This window comes from Pteronotus mesoamericanus, unplaced genomic scaffold, assembly GCF_021234165.1.
Source record: "Pteronotus mesoamericanus isolate MK-2021 breed Mesoamerican mustached bat unplaced genomic scaffold, CSHL_Meso_final scaffold_85, whole genome shotgun sequence".
Lineage (NCBI taxonomy): Eukaryota > Metazoa > Chordata > Mammalia > Chiroptera > Mormoopidae > Pteronotus > Pteronotus mesoamericanus.
Window position 1 is genome coordinate 32,074,273 of NW_026555329.1, and position 22,659 is coordinate 32,096,931.

At 38.8% G+C, this 22,659-nt stretch overlaps 1 protein-coding gene across 1 annotated transcript in view; it reads right to left on the reverse strand.

Annotated features, from left to right (window-relative positions):
• The window catches only part of GNAI1 (G protein subunit alpha i1), a 76,700-nt gene extending 62,176 nt beyond the window's left edge, over positions 1-14,524 (reverse strand). The window contains exon 1 of the mRNA XM_054564278.1: positions 14,103-14,524. Coding sequence (XP_054420253.1) covers positions 14,103-14,220 — 118 coding nt within the window. The 5' untranslated portion in view covers positions 14,221-14,524. The remainder of the gene's footprint in view (positions 1-14,102) is intronic.
• Positions 14,525-22,659: the final 8,135 nt, after the last annotated feature.

The window sequence follows — 22,659 nt, forward strand, 5'->3', positions numbered from 1 at the left end:
AAACGACCGTAAATATTATTTAACTTGAAGTGAAACAAATGATATATGCCAAAAAGTAACAATACCAAGAATCACAAGAAGGCAAAGTATTACAAGACAGGTTCTGATAAATCTTAAAATGGACCACATAAACTTTTTTAGAAGAGAAGGTCTTTATATTACCCTTCAGCAAATGCAAGATTGCAGATTAGAATAACAATGTGTAGTCATTTTCACCCATAAATTCAGTACAGACTATTAAATTATAAGAACATTCAATGCTAATGAGAGGGAGGCGAAACAGCGGCCTCACATGCCACCTGTCCAGGTGGAAAATGAACATTGGGGGAAGCAATCCAGCTGTACACTACATGACCCTTAAAATATTTCAAACCTTTTAACTCAGTAATTTAAGGAAATAATGGAAGAAAGGCAGTGATATATGCATCAAATATGATCATCACAGCATTGTATCAGATTTTAACACTGGAAAATCTCAGTTTTCAACATCAGTGTGAGTAAATTATGGCACACACAAAATGGATTATGGAACCACTAAATTTGAAATTTATAGAAAATGTTTAATGACAACCAAATGTAAACATTTAAGCCAAAAAAGTGCAGTTACATACAGGGACAGTATTATGTCAACTATTCATAATGCATTGAGGAAAATAACTTACTCAAAGATATATTTTCCCAAATGTCCAGAGTGAACACATAATTTATAACTAAAGAATCAATACTTGAAAATAATTAAATACTAGAGCAAAAGAGAGCAAATTCTGTATTTTATTCCTATAATAAAATACTGCTGCATATAATTAAAGTATTCAAGTCACATTGATATATTATTAATATCTTGTATATGTCTCAAGACTGAACAACCCAAAACACGAGACAATGAACATAATATGTCATCACTGATGGAACAGTTAAATAAAAAGCTATTTCTTTGTTGTTCAAAAGACAATAAACTATTTTATGAAACCAGATATATAAAGGATATGGAAGCAGCAATATATGTATTTTGTTCTTTTTGTTTTGTTTTTTTAAGTCTCACAGTCCTTTCCTTGGCTTTCCTGAGGAGCCAGCGCAGTGACCCTGCGCTACTCTCCAATCACAGCTGCTTGAACCAGACAAGAGTTGAGTACTTAATCAAAAGGTAGTCCAGTCATCACCTGCCCAAGGCCTAGATCTCCATAGCCTGGGGCAAAAGTTGAGAAGGGCAGATAAAATTTGTCTGATTTTGGTAAATTAATTAAGCATTTGAGGCAGTGACTGGTGTGAACTGAACTTAAATCTCATGAAGTAAGAAAACCAGAAGGCTGGGTGTAATCAACTGCAGCAATACTGTGCCACTCCAACTCTTGGTTCCTACCAGCCTCAGAGTGTCTGCCTCAGGTTTCCTCTAAGCCTTCTCTGTAATAATGGCCCCTAGGCTAGAGCTAGCTTGAGAGTATCCCTTCCTAGTACGGAGAGAGCTCTCCTTGAAAGCCCAAGTGTTCTCCACACATTTGGCATTATTTACAGCATCTATCAGCACAGAGGCCAATTTATTTTTGTAAGAGAATAATATGTAAAAAATACAGAACTAGAGAAAGAGACTGCTAAATGGAAGAAAAACAGTTTGTGAATATGCTATGCCCAAGAAAGCTGCAAAATATGCCATTCATAAAGTTTCTATTCTTACATTGTAATAGTAAAGTAGATTGCATTAAATTATGAAACAATCTTGGATGTAAACTGCACGATGATTGTTGGTAGAAGAAATGTATTCAGAACATTACTATAGTAACAAATGCTCTGACTGTTTCAATTTAGGGTACAAACATATCAGGGTTTTGATAATAATAGGAAACTAAACCTTGAAAATGCAACAAATGTAAACAATATATACATTGTTAAAAACCAAACTTTCCTCAATCAAAAACTACATATATGGGAGGAAAATGACAAATAACTCATTACTGAAACTGTTCTATCAAACAAGCTGGGAACCTTGGTTGCAAACTTACCCACATATTATTTATTGATTAAAGCTATCAAAAATTTTAATACCTAATCTTAACTTCCAGAAATCCAGGCATACCATTATGACAAATAAATTCTATACTACTACATAATTCTAAAAATATTAAAGTCCAACTCTCAACTTAATCCTCCATGTATATGGCCCATTGTAAAAATTCAGGGCATTTTCTACCTTTATTCAGAAAAAAATAAGTTCCTCATCTGACAGACTCATTCTAATGCTTGAATTCTCTAATGTTTTGTTTTTGTTTAAATAGCATTTACTCACTGATGAACAAAAACATCCACATACACCTAAATATATAACCCAAAATCTACACAAGTCTATGAATTATAAAACATGTCTTACTAATTTTCCAAAGTAGCCACTATTAAGAGTCTGTTAAGACTTTCATATTTCTTAGAATCACTGTTTTGCTTCCAGCTATCTTTACATTAAAGCTTAAGTTATTTCAGATGCGACTGCTCAACCTACAATGTACAACATTTCTTGGCTGATAAGTTTTCAGGATATTAGTTCTGAAATACTAAGCATCACCATGTGCACAGTATAAATTACTGTGCAGTTCATTACCTTTTCTTTGCTCTGAAAGGTTTTAAATAGCTTTTGGCAAAAAGCAGTAAAATTCAACCTGATGTATAAAATGCAATCATTCAAAACAAAGTTAAAATGATCTACTACAAAGGCATACTAAGACAAATGGGAGACAGAAGAAACCCAGAACCCATTTTTTATACTTAGACTTATAACTAAACAAGCCAAAATAACCATATTGTTTTTATCTAATGGCTATATACTTAAAGAATTTTTTCTATTTTAATTAATATCAGCCTCCCAAAGATTGTTCCATTTCCAGATACCAAGATAATGCAGACCATAGGGCTGGCATTCTACAAATATTTGTTGAATGAATTTACACAAGTTTCATAAGAACCAGATGTCATAACTAACTTAAAGTAAGCCCAAGCAGCAAATGATTCTATGACAGAAGCAGACGTTATAGAACATTTATGCTCTATTTAATCACAAAATAAGGCACTTGTCAGTAAAAATTAATGTAAAGAACAGTTTTCTAAGATCAGAAATTGCTTTAAAGGCAATGGAAATTCTGTTGCATGTGCATATAGATTAGAACTGAGATATTATAAAAATAGCATGATCAGTTATTTCAAGTCCAATGACTATAAACTTTCTCAGAGTTTCCAATCACTTTGTATTTAATTCTGATGAAGGAATTTCACCATGAACATTACCAGATGAAAATGTTCATAAAAACATTATTATGAGGTCACATTCAACATAACCTGAATAATCATGTCATCAAAAGAAAGATACTCACTTTAAAAATTCTCACTAAATACACAGAAGATTCATGATCACTAAATATAGTTTTTGATCATTCTCCAGGAAGCACATGTTTCCATGCAAGGTAATATCAAATAGTTTTCTCAAAATGCACTATAAAACCAGGCTCCAGATTGACACAGAAGTTTAACTATTTAATAATAAGCGTGATAGGTGTTATGTTTGTGTGTACGTAAATGTGAACGTATAAAATATAATGAGTGCTTACTTGGTGCAAGACACTGTTTTAAACACTTTATTAATGAGGTTATGGGAGGCTCCATGAATGTCACAAAGATGGATAAGTCTTGAAAAATGCTCATAAAATGGGTTCATGGAAAAGATCCAGGAAGATCTCTAAGTATGGACTGGCCTGTGGGTCATTAGCAAAAGTATCCCCTGAGAGCGGTGAGGCCTGTCGCAGAACCTCAGGCCCCACCCAGACCTACTGAATGAGAATGTGCATTTCAGAAGATTCCAACTTGTTCTATGCACGCTAAAGTTTACAAAGAGCTGCTTTAGGAAAGTAAGATGGGCACACCTGGAACACCAAGAACATACACTCTGGATAACAGAGAAAAACCTAACTGCAGGGCAGGGATGTAAAGACAACAGAGACTGTAATGCAAGGAAGAGTTTGAAAATTGTGTTTTTATCTTTTGCAATAGCATGAATAACGGGAGAAGAGGCAGACACGGTGCATTAGTGCCACCCAGGTAGAAATGGATGAGTACAACAAGTGGCTTACTTTCCAGGTATCCCATGGTAGAGATTATAAACCTGGCAGCTACACAATAATCTGTTACCTACTAGAAACTGCAGAAGGTAGATGAGGACAGGGAGGCAGGGATTCACCACTCTCCTCTCCTCCTTGTGCCATTGTGTTCAAAGGTGAATGGTATATCAAAGAAAATGAAAAGACTGCTAAAGGCAGAGGGGGCAATTTGGGATCCTGGGGGAAGAAAGTTACCTCGGCAGCAACACAGCTAAGCAGCCTGGTGGAGAAGCACGGAGAAGAGGAAACACCGAGCCCACCTCTCCCCAGCACCTTGGCACCACTGCAGGATAGATGTAACATGTAATTTTCCACCTGCCTGAGGTGACCGGAAAAGGCAGAGCACTCAAGATAGCTAACAGCTTGGCTACATGTACTGGCTCTGCAGCAAAGAGCTGCCTGGGAAAAAGAGAGACTGGGAGGTGAACTGCATCCACGAGAGACAAAGGAGGATCAAGCAGTAAAAGACATGATCCTGACTGTAACCAAAATGAGACACAAAGGACCAAGAAGGATATTTACACTTATGCAGCGGATGCCAGCAGACAAGAAATAAGCTGGCCCTAGAGACAAGGGCACGATGGAAGTCAAAGAGAGGGCCCAGAACAGTGCTGAGGGGCGGTCGCCGCCGCCGCCACCCACTTCTCTCACTTACCTCTCATCCTAAGCATAGACCATACTTAAGGAGGGAACAAACAGTTTTGTTTGGATTTTATTATTTTTAATGCCAGGCATGATGTGAGAATGTTTATGAACCAAGTCACAAGAGTCTTTATAGGAAGTGTCAAGACGGCAGAGAGAATGAGGGTGGATGGGAAGGTTCTGGAAGCAAAAGAGGATGAATGAGTGGAGCAAGTGCGGAGTGTCAGGCTTGAATTAGGGGAGCAGCATCTCATCTGTTCTGACAACTTTACTGACCAGCATTAAGACTTTTTACAATCACAACACATCTCTTGCATACATTTCCTGATCTGGTTGCTGATGACATTGATGTGCTCAGTTTGTAAAAACTCAGTGGATCAATTTTAAATTGGGTATAAATAAATGTAATTCTTGAAAGTAGATCACTTTAGAACTACTGATAAGGCCATTTTCTTCTAACTCCTGTTATGTTATATTGATCTTAATTGTGGTTTACTTCCAGGTTCCAAGCTTCTTAAATACCATGAAAGACTGTCAAATAAAAGGCATGTCCCCAACCAAGTAATTTACTTAGATAAGTAAATTACTGAAAAAAACTAAACTCTGAACTGTTCCTTAAAGAAGAAGGTAAACAGAAGGAAGTCTAGACAATTCAAGCCTAAGTGTTATGGGACTCCTTAGAAAAATTATTAAAAGTCATAAATACTATCACAGAACTCAGTCCTTTGTTGTTTGTAAAGGTTATTACCACTTTTCAAGAGACGCTGCTTCTCTCTTAAAAGTAAATTCATGATAGTTTTGGAGTTTTATTAGGAGCCTCTTTGTGTCCTCAGTACACAGAATTTCAAAAAAGTTTTAAAATATGAAAAAAGTAATCATAAATTCCCCCAAGAAATGGCACATTTGAATTAATTCAAATAATGTTTCAAAATTTACACTAACAGCTTTGTTCTATTTTCAACAAAGGAAAATAGGAGTTTGCATAAAATTACTGCATATATTTCAAATGGGTAATAAAATGGAGAAAGAATCATCTGTGAAGTTCTGCAGTTACTTAAAATTCACTCTCTATAGAATTTGTAACATAGCAGATATTTACCTGATCTAATCCCAGTGAGGAGACTGCTAACAGAAATCCGAGTCCCATAAAGGGAGTTATGGTGGGATCACAAACTAGTAATTAAGACTGATTTTTATTTATTTAAGCCTTTGCTGTGTAACACACTGTTTACTAAGAAGAGCCAACAAAAGGATGTCTATGACCATAAATGGATCAAACTGCAAGGAGACAGGGAGGGAGGGCTGACCCTGAAGAGTCTCTAAAGTATTTATAATAACAGCTTTTATTTAGTTAAGAACTTACGTGCCATGTCCTGCTTCTACATATGTCAGATGGACTTCCTTATTTGTCCCCCAGCCCTATGAGGTAGGCACATTTATTATCTGACATTTATAGAAAAGAAAACTGAAGCTTAAAGAACTGGGATAACCTGCCTAAAGTCTCAAGGAAAACATTCTGCTGTCAGACTTTTGGGTCAGCTGCCTTTCCCTACCTGAAGGGTCTCCTTACAGAGCTAATTAAATCTTGGAAGAATAAAATTCCTTATACACAGAGAATGTAAGAAAGCTAAATTCATAGGTAGCATGTATAACTCCTAAACTGTAAGTTACCATGTAATGCAGAGCTTACGGCCAATCAGGATCAAAAAGTAAGCTCAGAAATATATGAAGGAAATGACAGAGTTACAACCACAGTAATGTCTGAGAGGCCTACTACTTCCACCTTCATTCCACAAGATCAACAATTAAGACCTCAATCTTAAAGCTGACCTCACTAGTATCTATTGTAATACTATTTCTTTCCTATTTGCCATTATGAGAAATTATTTTCATGTATATATTTTATTCACTATGTAGATTGTAAATTCTTTTAAGGATCTGGTAAACTAAGGCATAACCTGACACCAAGGATATCGAACACCCTTTACAAATGCCACCAATGTTAATTCTTACCACATACGGACAAGCAAGACATAAAGAACTGACTGTAGAAGCTTCAGAGCACCCTGCTGGCTCCCAAAAGCCAGTTACTCACATCATCCCATGTAACAGATATGATTGAGAATATATTTAATGCCTCATTGTGCCCATTTTAAGAAAGCAGTCAAATAACATGTGAAGTAGCAATGCAACAATCCTGTTAAAAACAAAGTGTCCAGAATATTCAAATATAAAAATCACGTTTTCACTCTATTTAATTTACCAAGAGTCACAATACTTTTCTGATCATGCAATTAGAATCTGGCCCCGCAAATTAATTTCATTTATTAAAACTGCATTAGGAATAATGTTGTAGGCTTTAGTTACTCTTACCGATGAGGTATAAAAGAGCTGAATTAGAATATATTGGGCCAAAATTCACTACAATAACCCAAGGCACAATGGTTTTCCCTTTAAAGAACTACTTGTCAAAATTAATATTCAATCATTTATAAAAAGACTACTAAGTACCATTCCATTAGGTGATAAACAAGTTGGACAGATTTATGCTCTTAAGGTGCAAACCCCACAGCCACAACAGACAATTAAAAATGTAAATGTACGAGATGATTTCAAAATGGTGTAATTATAAAGGGAGAGAAAGAAAGACAAATTTAGACTGGATGGTCAGGAAAAACTTCATTGAAGAGGAAGCAAAATCACATTCTTTCACACTGTCTCAAGCAAAACATCATACGAAGCACCAGAAACTGGTCATTTTGCATGATTATGACAGTCAGGCAAATTACAAAGGATTGAAGAATACAAAGTTACAATCATTATCTACTCTCTAAAGTTATACATGAGATATCAATAAGGATATCTGAAAGTGCAGTATTGCTGCTGCAAACATAAAAAATGTGAAAATGGCTTTGGAATTAGGCAATGGGCCGAGGCTAACAGAATGCTTAGAAGCATGACAGAAAAAGCCTAGAGTGCCCTGACATATTCTTACAGATACAGATGTTAACATCTATCCTGGTGAAGGCTCAGAAGGAAGTGAGGAACATAGTAGAGAAAACAGATCTGATCTTAGAAAATACATGAATTGTCATGAACAGGCAGATTGTGGATAGGTATATCAACTTGAAATGTGCTACTGGTGAGGATTTGCATGAAAAAGAGGAACATGTGATTAGAAATTAAAGGAAAGGTGATAATTATATACAGTGGAAGCAATCTTAAGTGAATTTTGTCCTGCAGTTATCTGGAGCAGAACTTTTTAAGCTATGAACTTGAATATTTAAACAAGGAGATTCCCAGGCAAACTGTAGAGGGTGCAAACCTGTTTTTTTCTTGCTGGTGATAGTAAAATGGGAGAGAAAGAAAAAGGATTAATAAAAGAGAACAGAACAAAAAAATGCTGTCAGATCACCATAATCCTACATGCAAAAGACAGGCAATAAAATGACTCAGCTGCAAACAAGTGCTACTTTCATTAAAAAGAAAGGATAACTCCCAGGGTGGAGTCTGGAGCCCAGAAAGTGAAGCAGAGTCGCTGAAGATTATTACTAAGCCTTGAAACCTAATGTCTGGAAAGTGCACAGGACTGATGACCTCTTTATTTCTTTCCACTTTCTCCTCTTTTGAACAGGAATGTCTACACTGATGTCCTCTACCTATCCCACCATTACAAGCTAGAAGCAGATAATGTGTTTTCTAGTTTCACAGGGTCACAGAAAAAAAAAAGAATTTTGACCCAGTATGGATTATACCTAGAATCTCACCCCTACCTGAATAAGAGCGTGAGATTTGGACGAGATTTTGGACATTAACACCATGCTGTAATGGGTTGAGACTTATGGAGTTGTTAAGACCAGGTAAATGCATTTTACATGCAGGATAGAAAAGAATCTTTGGGAACCAGAAGGACAGACTGTGGTAGACCAAATAACAGCCCCTGAAGATGCCCAAGTGCCAATCTCTGGAACCTGTTGCCCTACGTGGCAAAAGAGACTTTGCAGATGTGATTAGAGATAAGGATCTTGAGATGAGACTGTTATCCTGGATTATCTGGGTAGGCCCAGTGTAATCACACCTTCCTTATTAGCAAATGACGAAGGCAGAAGAGCGATACTACATGAGAAAGACTATCAGCCATTGTTGGCTTTGAAGATGAAGAAAGGTTCCATGAGCCAATGAAAGCTGGTAGCCTCTAGTTAGAGGTTGGAAAAGGCGAAGGAATGGATTCTCCTCTAGGACCTCCAGAAGAAAATACACCCTGTTGGCATCCTGATTTATAACCCTGTGAAACCCAATTTGAACTTCTGGCCTTGAGAAATACAAAATTAATAAATTTTAAGCCCCTAAATTTATAGTAATGAACATTCATTTTTTAAAATTATTTTGCCCTTTTTCTGTTAAGGTTTTTAATTAGTATTTAACATGTTATGACAGAAAGCAGCCTAAGCACTACAAGATTAGGTACAATTCACCTATTTCATACAGCTCAAATGCCATCTGGGATCTGAGTTTCACCAGCGTCACACTCTGGGAAGTCACACATTGGTTGGGTAACTGCATTCCAGAACATGTGATCAAGAAATACGTGCTCTAGAAATGTGGCAAATACATTCAGGTCCTCCTATGTGAATCTGTGGTATCTTGAATTTTCCAAAGCAGAGAGATGTATAACAAAATAAAAATCAAGATTGTGATTGGATATTCAATTTTTCTTTAAAAAATTATAGCTATCTTTTTCAGGTTTAAATATTATCTCCCACCAAATACTATAAAATAAGCATTACATTTCCTAATATCTTCACTAGTATCTATGACACAGGCATTATATTTCCTATCACTGATAAATTCAATTAGACTCATGCTTTTTATTTATGTTTAAAAGAAGCCAAAAAAATTAGAAAATGAGATTTATCATAACAAAAAAAAAAGGTTTTTAAGGAATAACACTCCAACCGCAACAAAGTAAAACCTCCTCCAAAAAAAAAAATCCATTGTCATTTTCTTTAATTTATCTAACTTATTAAATAATGTAATGACTGTTAAAGGTCTTAAAAATATGGATAAAAATTCTTAAACCAAACAATTTGATTTTAGATACCATGTGTTTATTTTGGCCATCATAAATAATTACTTCTAGTTTTCTGTTTACATTGTCAGGGTAATTTTTTTATTCCCATGGACACTGAAAATGGAAAAGTATAAAGTTTATATTCTAGGTAAATCCTAACCCCGCACAAGATATGAACTTTAAACAATTAAGAAATAATTATGCATATGACAAAGTAAATGGATTGTTAGGAATACAGGATGACTTATTACTAAGATTATGCCCCTACAGTGCTCACACTAGTGGGGTAAATGGCAGAGCAAGAGACTAACCAACACTAGAAACCAGAGTGAAAATATGCTTTATCATATGCCAACCATTCCTGCTTGGAAAGGAAGAGTGCCCTGAGGAAAACAGTACAATAACAGAGGGAAGCCAGATCTAGAAGAAAGTTTTTATTCCACAGGCAACACAGAAGTCAATAAAGATTTCTGAGGAAGGAATTTGCATGGTAACTCTGATAGGAAAAAGAGCTATAAGAAAAGACCAGAAGCAGGAAAGCCTACAGAAAAATCAACTCTTTGAAAACATACTTTAAAACCACCTGTAGCTTCTGTCAAAGTAATTGCTATTTGCTAACACAAGGCAGGTAAGTGAGCAAGAAGCACACAACCCATGTTGAAATACCAGGTCCATTTATTCAAGGAAACAAGCTTTCTGACATCTGAGCTCCACGCCAATTTTAAAGAAATAGCTAAAGTAATGCCAAATCCAAAGTTCTGCAATACCAGAATTTCTCAACTAAGGAAGTCATAGGGCAAGTTTAAAGGTAGCAAAAAGGATTAATGATGTAGCTTCTCAAACAGCTGGTTGATGGTAGCAACTGAAAATTATTCAGCAAGCAGGAGAAATCTGATCCCTCATACTTTCACTCCATCTATAATCTTTAAGCCAAGCTAAAAAAGGAGATATGGGTGTGAATTTTTATTGGGATGTTTTTGTTTGTTTGGGGGGGGCATGTTGTATGAGTGGTACAGTGAAAGAGAATAAAAACTCAAAGCTTTAAAGTGAAATGACTTAAGAAAAATTAATTCATGATAACTTTACTCATATAATTCAATCCCTTGTATCTTTAAAAATTATTTAATAAGTATCCATATGTACAATATAGCCTCACTGAAATAACAGTCTAGGCCTAATGATACTGCCCATAAGAAGCATGATAAACGGTGAACATCCTCAAAGTCATTTTTTAAAAAAATTTTCCCTGAGAAAATTATCTATATACAATGGAAATAAAACTGTCCTTATTAAAATAAGTTTGTCTATTTAGGAGTGTTATTCTAATACTAAAGTCTGAAAACTAAACCTGAAAATTTGAAACAGCCAAACCCTGACCTAATTTCTTTAGGTCAATGATTAGACTGGGTCCTCTCTTTTTGAAGGCCTAATTCATTGCTCCTAATAAGAACAGTGAAATACTTCTGATTTATTTTTATATTATAATAAACAGTACCAAAATCTTCTTCCTAATATTGTGTATCTCATACCTGAATCTCTCAACCCAGATATCTAAAAACATAATACATGTCTTAAGAAAATATTCAATATAATGAACCATTTAGTACACTGTTTTAAGTGTACTTTGGGGGTTTTCTGCCTCAAATTTTTAAAAAATCATTTGATGAGAAAAACAAAATAGCTGAAAAGAAAAAAGACCTTAAATGTAATTGACACTGATTATTTAGAAACCATTTTATATTTCTAAATATAAAATACCTAGAAACCATTTTATATTTCTAGTTGATTCAGTTGCTGTGCTTTATAGGGAATGATTTCACTGAGCTGCTTATATCCTTTAATCACCCATAAAAGAACCAAAGGTCAACACTTCATTGCTAAAGCCAAAATAGGGGGAAACGATGTTTTCAAACATCCCAAGAATTAAGATTTATAAAAGAAGTAAGCCATAATTCTGTTGCTAGAAGCCAGGGTGCTGGAATTCTGGGCAAAAAAAGGTAGAGTGGGAGTAAGATAAGGGAGGGACCAAGTGAGGGAGGGAGGGGAGGAGGAAGGAGTGCTGGGCCAACAAGACACTTTCTACAGAAAGAAGAGATGTAGGGAAAAGCAAAAGATTAAAACTAGAAAAGACAGCTGAAGGAATTCAGTTACTAAAGATTTTTAAAAGTCATTTTAACATTACTAACATGGAGAAGCGAAAACTCCATAATTTCTTCTAAAAATCATGATTCTGCTATAGATGGCTGTAGAGATGCAACTTTTTGTTTCACTTTACACATTCAACTATATTTGTTAATCTAGAACAGTGGTTCCCTGCCGGCAGTTAATTTTTGCCCACAGGGTACATTCTGGGGACGTCTGAAGACATTGTCGAGGATCACAAATTGAAGGGGCTGATGTTGGCATCTAATGGGGTGGAGGCCAAAGATGCTGCTAAATCAACTACAAAGCACAAGACAAATGCAAAACAAAGAATTATCCTGCACAAAATGACCATAGTGCTAAGGTTAAGAAACACTGATTTCTTCTGAGTGCAAGCAAAAACCAACTCCCTGGACCTTTATTTTAGTCATCTGTCTCTAACAGACATCTGATTAAAGCATAAAACCACACCAGAGGACTCATTTTTCAACTGCTTTAAACATGGTGGATGGCTGGCTCAAACTAGGAGTCACACTACAAATACACTGAAACAACATTATCAGAGCCACAGTGCACAAAAGCAGAAAAAGAACTTTTTAATCCTTCTGTTTCATTTTTGACTCATGCACATTCAATTCAGAAAAGGAGCACCTACTTGTTTCCAATCAAGGTGTTTCTTTTCTTTGCTCAATGCACTAAAAATACACTGACCTTGGAAAAATATACTATTTCTCATTAATGTAAAAACTTTGGTAAACAGTATTAACTGAAAAGATTTATGTTGGGGGCGAGGGTAAAGACTGACACCCAGGTCTTCAAAATGCAAAGTTATTTCACAGCTTGCTTGCTAAATGACTCAGATCATTATTACTTTTAGTCATGCCAAGTTTGCTGCTTCCAAGACTACAAGTAATGGAGAAAAAAAAAACCCCACCATTTTTCCTGCAGTCATCAAACCAATGAAATAGAAGCTTTCTGAAAACAGGCTTGTGCACTATTTTTTTTATTATCGCTTATAAAAATAAAAGCAATCTCTGGGAATGCAAATGATTCTGAGAAATCTTTCATCTACTTTAGTACCTACTGGATACCTACTGGGTGTGTTTGTGCGGGGGGGGGGGGACAAGCAAACAAAAGAAAACCCTCACTCAGACATCTACAGATCTTCTGCTGTGAATATTTTCCTAACGTATCCCTCCGTCAAACCCTAGCTTACTCTTTTTTGTCATCTCCCTTGAAACAACCGGAAAACACCTCCACACAGCGTTTCAAGAGAACAATACTAAGAACAAATAAGAGCCTTGGCGTTGTACCTGGCAAATATCATTCAACAGAAACACTGGCAAAGAGGTGAGAATCCAGTTGCCCAGCGAGACCCTTTCGTACCTTCACACTGGTTTTCACCGCTCAAGCATCTTCCTGGAGCAAATGTTACACCCAACTTTGGAGGTGTCCATGTCCCCACAGCAATTAAAATCATGCGCCCAGTGTAGCCTACTTCTTCAAGAAAATATAATCAGGTAAATATAATACGTGCTCCTTTAAAACTTATTGAGTCGTCAAAGGAAGTTTCCAGGAAAGACACATCCCAATTCCCCGGAGGCCCCCAAAATGGTGCACAAATCTCACAAAACGTGACACTCTTGGAACTTGAAAACCACAACCGCGACAGACACCTTGTAGGAAGGGTTTCGAGGTGGGGTGGGTTTTTATTTTCTTGTCACCGAATTCCCTTTCATCTTTGTAAAGCTGAGCTAACTTCAAAGAAAAGGGGCTACTCGTGATCCACTCACTCCTCGACTCCCCACGGGGTCCACACCTAGGCACGCGAGTGCAGCTCCCGCCCCATCGCCGGAGAGTTCTCACTCGCCAGGAGGAGGGAGGGGGAGGACCAGGGAGAGGGGGCACCCTCCCTGTCTCTGCACGGCACCAGACAAGCTCTGGCTCTGAAACCATCCGGGGCGCTTCAAGGCGTGCCCTCGGCCGCTCTGCAAGTCCCCTTCGGGTTTCCCAAAGCCAAGGGGCCCGATGCGACCACGGCGGCCAGCACAGGGGCCCGACCCCAGGCTCCCGGGGAGCCCCCGCCCGCCCCAGCGTCCAGCCCGGCCCCTCACCAAGCAGCAGCAGTTTGACCTCCCGCGCCGCCTTCTCGCCATCCTCGCGGAGGTTCCGGTCTATCATCTTACTCCGCTCCACCGCCGCCTTGTCCTCGGCGCTCAGCGTACAGCCCATTGTGCCAGGAGCGAGAGCTTACCGCCGCTCCCTCCAAGTCCGACGCGCTGTCTCGAAACAGGTGAATTTTCTCCCCAGACGCGGGCTTCCGAATGCCTCGCGACGCCGGCCACACCACCCCCACCCACTTACTAAACGGAGCGAGGAAAGCGAAAGAGCAAGCAGCACCTCGCGTTTCTTCCCCACGGCTGAGCTCCGCTCCTGGGGTTCCTGAGCTCCCAGAAGTCCTAGGTTTTGAGGCTCTGCGTACAGCGACGGCCGCCCTCCCACCCGTGGCCGCTCGGCAGCCTCAAGAATTCCGGCGAAGCTCGGCGTCCGCGCGCCGCCGCGGCCCCGCCTCTGCCTGCCCCTCCCTCCGCCGCGGGACCACTCCCAGAGCGCGCTCCCGCGCTCGTGCCCTCGGACATCTCCCCCTCGGCCGGGCGCGCACGCCCGCGCTGCCGCCGACCCCGGATCCACGCAGCCCGCGACGACCCGAGACACCCTGGAGGGCTCGTCACCCCTGTGCGCCCCTTTGGCATCGCCTCCCGACTACCGAACTGCCCAGCGAGCTCCCTTTCCTGGCTCCCTCCGCGAGGGTAGGATAATTTCCTACCGTTTACTCACACCCCGGGATCTGTGTGGACCTGCCTGCCCCTTCGGGGTGCGGGTGGGAGAGTTGCCAAAGTTCGGAGCCGAAATTCAGAGCCAGTGCCGGGCGTTTGAGCATGCCCAGCTCCGGCAGCCACACAAAGGTTTTCGAAATGTAGACCCCCCTGTCCACTGGCCTTTAGGACTGTGGGAAATAGGGAGCCCAGAAGGCAGTGGAGCCGTGTGGAAAGCAAAGATAGGGATAGCGGGAAACAGAAAAGTCTGGAGAGGGAGATAGAGGGTCAAATACCTACCTTCCTTACTTCCTTCTTTCCTTCCGTTTTTCTTTCCTTCCTTGTACCCTACCCACTTTCCATCCTCACATTTCTTTTCATAATTAGATAACATTTTGAGGTATTTTTCTCATAACCTCAGAAAATGTGAGACAATCAAAGAATGTATTTTAAATTAACACGAGGAATGAAACAGTCACAAAAACAAATGTACTCCACACCATAACTGTCCTCTGGGGCAGCATGTAAGCTTCCAAACCAAGTTTTGATCCGATATTTATGACCATGTTGGTAAATCATAAGCCACTGAGCGTGTCATTACTTTTTGCAGGCCTTGGCTTCCATGCCCATAAAATGAGATGGAGTCGACCACACTATCCTCCATCCTTCTAGCCCTAAGTGATCTGGGGGCATGAGTTCCCGGCCTGCAGAGGCATTTCACCCCATTAGCAAAGGAATAAGCCAAAGTGGGAGATCTGATCTCTGCCTGTCAGTTGCACTACACCTTTCCCCTACAGTCATCTCAGCAAATGATTGTAGAAGATGGGGCTGGTAGGAAAGAAGTACACTTTATTTGATGTATTAAAAATCAAGAAATTGCTCTTTACATCTGGATGGCTTATTTTCTAAAAACGATAGAAATTGGGTTTGAGTTTTTCCATGAAGTTAAGGTTGAGTTGATGCTACAGGCAGGGGGTCACTAAACCACACCTGTGCCCCTTTGTATTATAACACTGGAAAGGAGCAAGCTTGGAAAAATACAGTCACCTTCTACTCTTTGTATTTCTTGGGACTCTAAATGTTGGTACTCATCAAAAGTTCTAAATTAAAAGTGATAGAGTGAATTTGCAACATAGTGTTTGTGTATTAACCCTTTTGGATATGTTTTTGGGAGTTTCTCCTATGAGCTTCAGGCTATATAGAGGGTGAGACCAACAATTGAAGGAAAAGAGAAAGTAAGCAATCATGACTGAGTACTGATGGAAATGTCTACAAAACATGAGTTTTAGAGGAAAGGAGATATAACACACTATCCTTCTTTCATTTGAAAAGCTTGTTAAGCAGGTGAGTGAAAGTAAAATACATGGATAAATAAGAAATAAAAATTAACTTTATATGAAGCTAAACTTCTGAGAGGATGCAGAGTAATGGAGGAATCAGTCTCAGTATGGTGGGAAATTCCAACAGAAGAAAGTTTCAACAAAACTTTTGAAGAAAGTCATGACAAAAAGAAAGGGGATTGGTGGGGAGTTTCAAGGGGTATGTGTTGGTCAGCTCGCACTGCCATAACAAAATACCATAGACTGGCTGGCTTAACCAACTGGAATTTATTCCTCACAGTTCTGGGGGCGGGGACCTCCTATGTGAAAGTACTGGTCTATTCAGTTCCCACCTGAATAGTGAACACTCTCCACCTGGTTTGCAGATGGCCATCTTCTTGCTGTGTCTTTACATGTGGAGAAGAAGAGCTCTGTCTGGTCTCTCCTCCTTTTATTATAAGGACACGAATTTCATGATGGGGGACGCACCTTCATGACCTCATCCAAACCTAATTACCTCCCAAAGTCACCACCTCCAAATATCATCATGTTAGGGTTAGGGCTTTGACATAGGAATTTGATGGGGGACACAAACATTCAGTCCATAGCAAGGTATATTTTGTCTGAGAGGGGAGAAAAGCAGATACAAGGGTTAGTATGCAAAGAACATGTTGAAGAAAGCAATTGTTTGGCTATTGAAATGTAGTCTGTCTATAAAGAATGATAGAAAACATAGGACAATGTTGGGCCTTTATACAATGGGTACTACATGATCTTTGCATTCTCTTGGGTAGAGTAATAGGTGTTTTTTGTTTGTTTGTTTGTTTGTTTTTAAATCCCTTCCCCAACAAAACAAATGAGTTTCCAGCAAGTGAATTGTGATAGCAACCCAGATATGAGGTGGTAAGAGTCACTCAAATTAATAATTTACATAATTATGATGTTGTAAAATGTGATTCAACAACCAGGTGGAGCAGATATTGTTCACTCATCTATTTTACAGATAGTGAAATTGAAATCCAGAGGTTAAAGCAATCTACTTTCAGATTACTGTTTACTGGTAATTCACTTCTGGACATCATATTTTTTAAGCAACTATATTGAGACATAATTCACATACCATATAATTTATTCATTTAAAGTGTACAATTCAAATGACTTTTAGTGTATTTACCAAGTTGTGCAACCATCACAACAATCAATTCTAGGACATTTTCATCATCTCAAAAGAAAGCCATACCAACCATCACCTCAAAAAAAACCCATACCTCATAGCCATTATTTCCCAATCTTTCCACCCCCTCAACCACTAATCTACTTTGTGCAGATTTGCCCATTCTGGATAGTAGATATAAAAGGAAATATGTAGAATGTCCTCCTTTGTGACTGACTTCTTTCACTTAGCATAATGTTTGCAAGGTTCATCCATGTTGTAACATATATTAATACTTCATATTTTTATTGCTGAATAATACTGAGCATCATATGTTAGAGAGTTAGGGACATATGTTAAAAGACAAACTGGGACACATTCACCTGAGAGCATTGGATCTTAAAGTAACTCCAAACTGTATTGTAAGGAGTAACAACAAACTGGGGACATTTAATATAGGAATAAGAAGATACAAAGTGATCTGATAGCTATTTCCAAATGACTGAAGAGATTATAAATCATAGGGAATAAAATTTTTCTGTCTGGATTCAAGGCGATAGATTTAAAAGTATTGGAAGAAATCTATAGCAAAAAAATTTTACCTTGCTGTTAGAAGAAATGGTGAGGCAAACCCTCCCAAAGGAAATAAGAAATTTCAAAAATGCATTATTCTTGGCTAAAATACAAAAATCTATACTGGATGACCACACATTGGGAAAAAAAATATAGAGATAGAGGAACTTTTAGAATCCCTTCAAACCTTGGGATTCTATATTATTCAGAAGTCAATGGGATAGTGTCAGAACTGAAATTCAGGAATTCCTTCTGGCTTTCAAAAATATCCTTTTTCATCCTTCCATCAGACAAACAAGCACAAGTGGGAAAAGAGAGTGTATCTGAAATGTGTTGGCTTAGTGTGTGGATAGATTAGTGTGGTGATAATGAGGAACCATAAAAGAAGATAGAATCAGAACAGCCTGTCATGTACGCACACACACATGCAGACTCACACGAAGAATGCTATCCTAAGAGTAGTGGGCAGTATGTGTTTTAGGCTAGCTCAGTTGGGAACAATTGTGGCAGGCATGTGGACATTCCTCCATTGTCTATGTTGAGGTTTTTGCTTTCCAAATAAGAGAGGGTTTGGTTTGGGGACAGGCTAAGAATAGGAGAATAGAGGGCCTAACATGGCATCTGTACCATTCTATAGTTATAGATCTAAGGGCCCCAACCCAAACCATTTTGTCAGAGTCTAGGAAAAGTTTGAAAAGCAAAATCCATTGAATTATTACTGAGAGAATTTATTAGACAAGCAACACTTTTTGAGGGGGACAGAGATAATGTAGAGGCCATTGTCTCTGCATGAAACATACCACCACTCAGGCACCAGAGCACTGATCGACTAAAAGCATCTAGAGACAGAATAATTTGGGTATGGACATTTGCATCTTCCTGATGGGCATCGAACCCTTGACAATACTCAGTCTCCCTTAAGTAGCTTCACAGACAGTGTCCATGACTAAAGACAACTGGAAAAGAAGAAGAAAAACATGAAGGATATTAGGCAGTGACTTCAACCAACAGACTGGTGTGTGAGCACATGTGTAATTGATGCCATGTTGGTGGACTCTCAGATGTATTTGGAGAATATTTCTAAGAGGCTTAATTTCCAGCTGAAGCAGGTAATTCTTAAAGTCATTGTTGATAAGGCTGAGGGACCTTAAAGAATATAATAATATGTGAGTAAAGGAGAGAAGTTTAAGGAAAAGAAAAGGGTAATATAAGATTTAAAGTGCATCAAAAAATATCCCCTAGTACAAGTATAATAAAAAGGGCTTGGCAATAGTGCATGAGGGGGACCAAAGCGGATGTAATTATCTTCTGGAGGGCAGGTCTCTTGTAGTACAGACTTCCTCAGCTAGGTGAGTGTTCTAGGAACCTATCTGTGTCAGTGTACCGGCTGGTGTTGGGAGAGAGCTTCAGTGAATTCTTTTTTTGAAGACTCTTTCAATGTGTTTGTCCATTTCATGATGGGTGATTTATGAGCACACCTACTCACACCATGCAGAGTGTTTGGCAGTTTTTGACAAAAAACAGCATGATCCCTACACCCCACCCGCTATTCACCTGATCTTGCCCCAAGTGACTTTTTTGTTTTTTTCCTGTATGAAAAAAGTCCTCAAAGGGAAACTTTTTGCTGATGTGGAAGAGGTGAAACAAAAATGGCAGAAGCATTAAAACACATCAAAATCAATGAGTTCAAAATGGTTTTGAGCAGTGGAAAAAAAAATCTCAGTAGGTATATTGCATCAAATGTAGAGTACTTTGAAGGTGACTGAAGTTGAAACATGTAAGAATAAATACACTTTTTTTTAATCATTAAATTCTGGTAGTCAGATAACCTTACAGTAATTCAAAACTCCGTTTTCATCAGCATATTTGTCATTGAAGTTCTCTTAACTTCTCTATCTCTATTGCAATATCTCTATCTATAAAAGTGAGTGTGTTGCAGTAGATCATCTACAAGGTCCCAATAATTCTGAATTCCTGTGAGCCTATCATTTCAGTGAGAGATTGTTGGCAAATACACCAAAGCACTTTGATGTACTACTGTGAATGAAAGCCATACCTTGTAAATGCTAAGAATGCAGAGCTTAATGAGGAAACTTTAAAGAATCGTAACCATAGTAGAGAATGGTAGCTGTATAAGCTGGTAGATGGAGAGGTGAGTTTGGGGCTTTTTTATTGTTTCTTTTTTGTTGTGTCTCTTCTTCGCAAGCATTATGCAGGGCAGAAAAGGAAATCAGTGTGATGTAAAGGAAAGAGCAGGGCTGCCCCACTTTCTAACCTGTACCTCTGATTTTTTTCACCTCATGCCCTCTGACACCTCATCAGCGTTAATTCTTCAATCTCACAGAGACCTTCCATCCACTGACCATATCTCTTTCCCCTGTGGTTTGCTAATTTCTCATCTTCTGCAACTCATGTTCCATCTTCCTTTATCATTCCTTGGCGTATACCTTCAAAACCATTATTGTATTCAACAAGAAAAAAATCTCAAATTTAGTTAAAGCAACTCTTGGCCTACCTGTGTCTGAACATGTACAATTGAACTTGGCTGGAGAAAAACACAATAATTAGCAACTCTATCTTTCCATTTGCTCAGGCCACAAACCTGGAGTCATCTTTGATTCCACCCTCTCCCTCAAACCCTATATATCCAATTTGTCAAGAAATCCTGTTAACACTGCCGTCAAATATATCCAGAATTTGGACAAATATCACCATCCACTGATATACCCTATATCACGATAGCCTGCTTTCTAGTCCCTCTGGTTCTATCACTATCCCCTACTATTTTCTACCTAGCCACCAGAGTCATCATTTTAAAATGTGAATCAGATATTGTCACTCTTATACTCAGAACTGTCCATTCACTTTCCATTTTACCCAAATTCCCATCTAAAGTTCTTATGATGATATACAAGGACTTAACTGATTTATCAAGTTCACATTTTTCATCTCTTATTATTTCCTACCAGTCTCCTTACTCTCTGTTGTCCAGCCCCACTGACCTCCAGGCTGTTTTTACACTTGCCAAACTCCCTCTATCATTGGGCCTTTGCACTTACATTCTTCCTGCCCAGGACACTCTTCTGCCAGTTATCTGCTTGTTTCACTCCCTTATTTCATTCAAATCTCTGTTTAAATGTGACCTTATAAGAGAGATATTACTCCCTAACTTCTTGCTTGTCACTGTTCATTCCCTTACTATGCACTACCATTTCTTTATAACTCTTAACATATAACACATATTTTTGTGGTTATTACCTGCCTTCCCTCACTTGAATATAAATTCAAAATAGCAGAGACTCCATCTCTTTTTTTTACTGCTTTATCTCCATTCACTAGAACAGTAAATACCCATAATCAAAGAATAAAAGAGAGGAGCTGGATTTAGAGAATAAATCTGGTTATCTATAACTGAAGACCTGTCATAAGCCAACTGGGAATAAGATCTATTGCATTGGGGTAGGGATGGGAGCAATGGCAGGAGAGGGATGTTAAATAAATAGGTAAGTGGATAAATTAAATAGGATACATTTGAAAATAGTTGTAAGCATCATAAAGATAATGGAACACACTGTATTACAAGAGAGTGCACTAGGTCAGGTCTTCTGAAAAGCAGATAGATACAAAGACAGAATTAGACATGCAAGAGACTTACTGGAGGAAGTACTTGTGAATGATAAAGGAAAGACAGGAGCAGGAGGAGATGGGAAAAACCTTCAAATTGGGTGCAGCTCTGACACCTGGGAAGAGAGAGGAAGAAAGAAGAAAGATTGGTTATGAAGAGCCTCAGACTAGGGTACAACTCTGAGAAAATCTTGGCCAGACAGAAAGGGACCCCTTCCCCCATTCCCTAGAAATTTGCCCATTAGAGGACTCCTGCGTTGGGCAGAAGTGGCCTGGGTCTTGTACCCCTTACCCGCACCCCTTGCACAGTCATAGACTCTGAGCAGCCTTGGAAGGGTAAGGCCTCAGGACTGTGCATGAACACTCAGTGGATCTAAAGGTTGCGCAGTTGGAGGCAATTAGCCAGCTGTACTTTATAGCCCCAATCTAAGTGACACACCTTGCCAAAACAGGGAGTTTCTCCGAGAGAAGAGTTAGGGACTTTCAACTGAGTGTTCAAGGAGATCATTCTGTGGAGGAGAAGCTACTGAGCTGAGAACTGGAAGATAAGAAGCAGCCAGATTTGGGGGAAGAGGATTCCTAGCTCTCACTGGCAAAGTCCCTAGGATAGAACTGAGGTTGGCCTAATCAAGGAACCCAAAGTTCAGGTTGACTGACACCTAAGAGCAAAGATGAGAGAGGTAGGACGTAAGAAAGATGGGGGCTGCAAGGCAGGCCGGATCCACATCCCACAGAGCTGTGAAGACCACACTGCGATAGGTAGTCAGACCTGGAATTTGTAAGCCTCGGTTTCTCCTTGAAAACTCAATACATCAGTAGAAATGTTGTGATAATTAAACAACGTTATGCATAATATAGTTCCTGGCATATTGTGTGCTCATAATATATTTTTGTGATTTCTATCTGCCTTGTCTTTTCATGATTCCCAAGCTTCCTACTTTTCTTTTTCAGCTTAAGATGAAGAATGCTTTTTTAAATAAACAATCAAGCAAAAGTTGGTCCAAGTCAGAAGTGTAGGCTAGCTCTCAAGGAAAGAGCTACCTGGTTTTATTAAAGTCTATGTGTTTTTTTTACTACATGGGATTAAAAAATAGCTATATTGACACCTCCCCCTCAGTTTGCTCTTCCTGCTGGCTCAGCTGTTTTTCTTTCATTGTAACTCTCTCTTTTAAGCTGAGAAATTCAC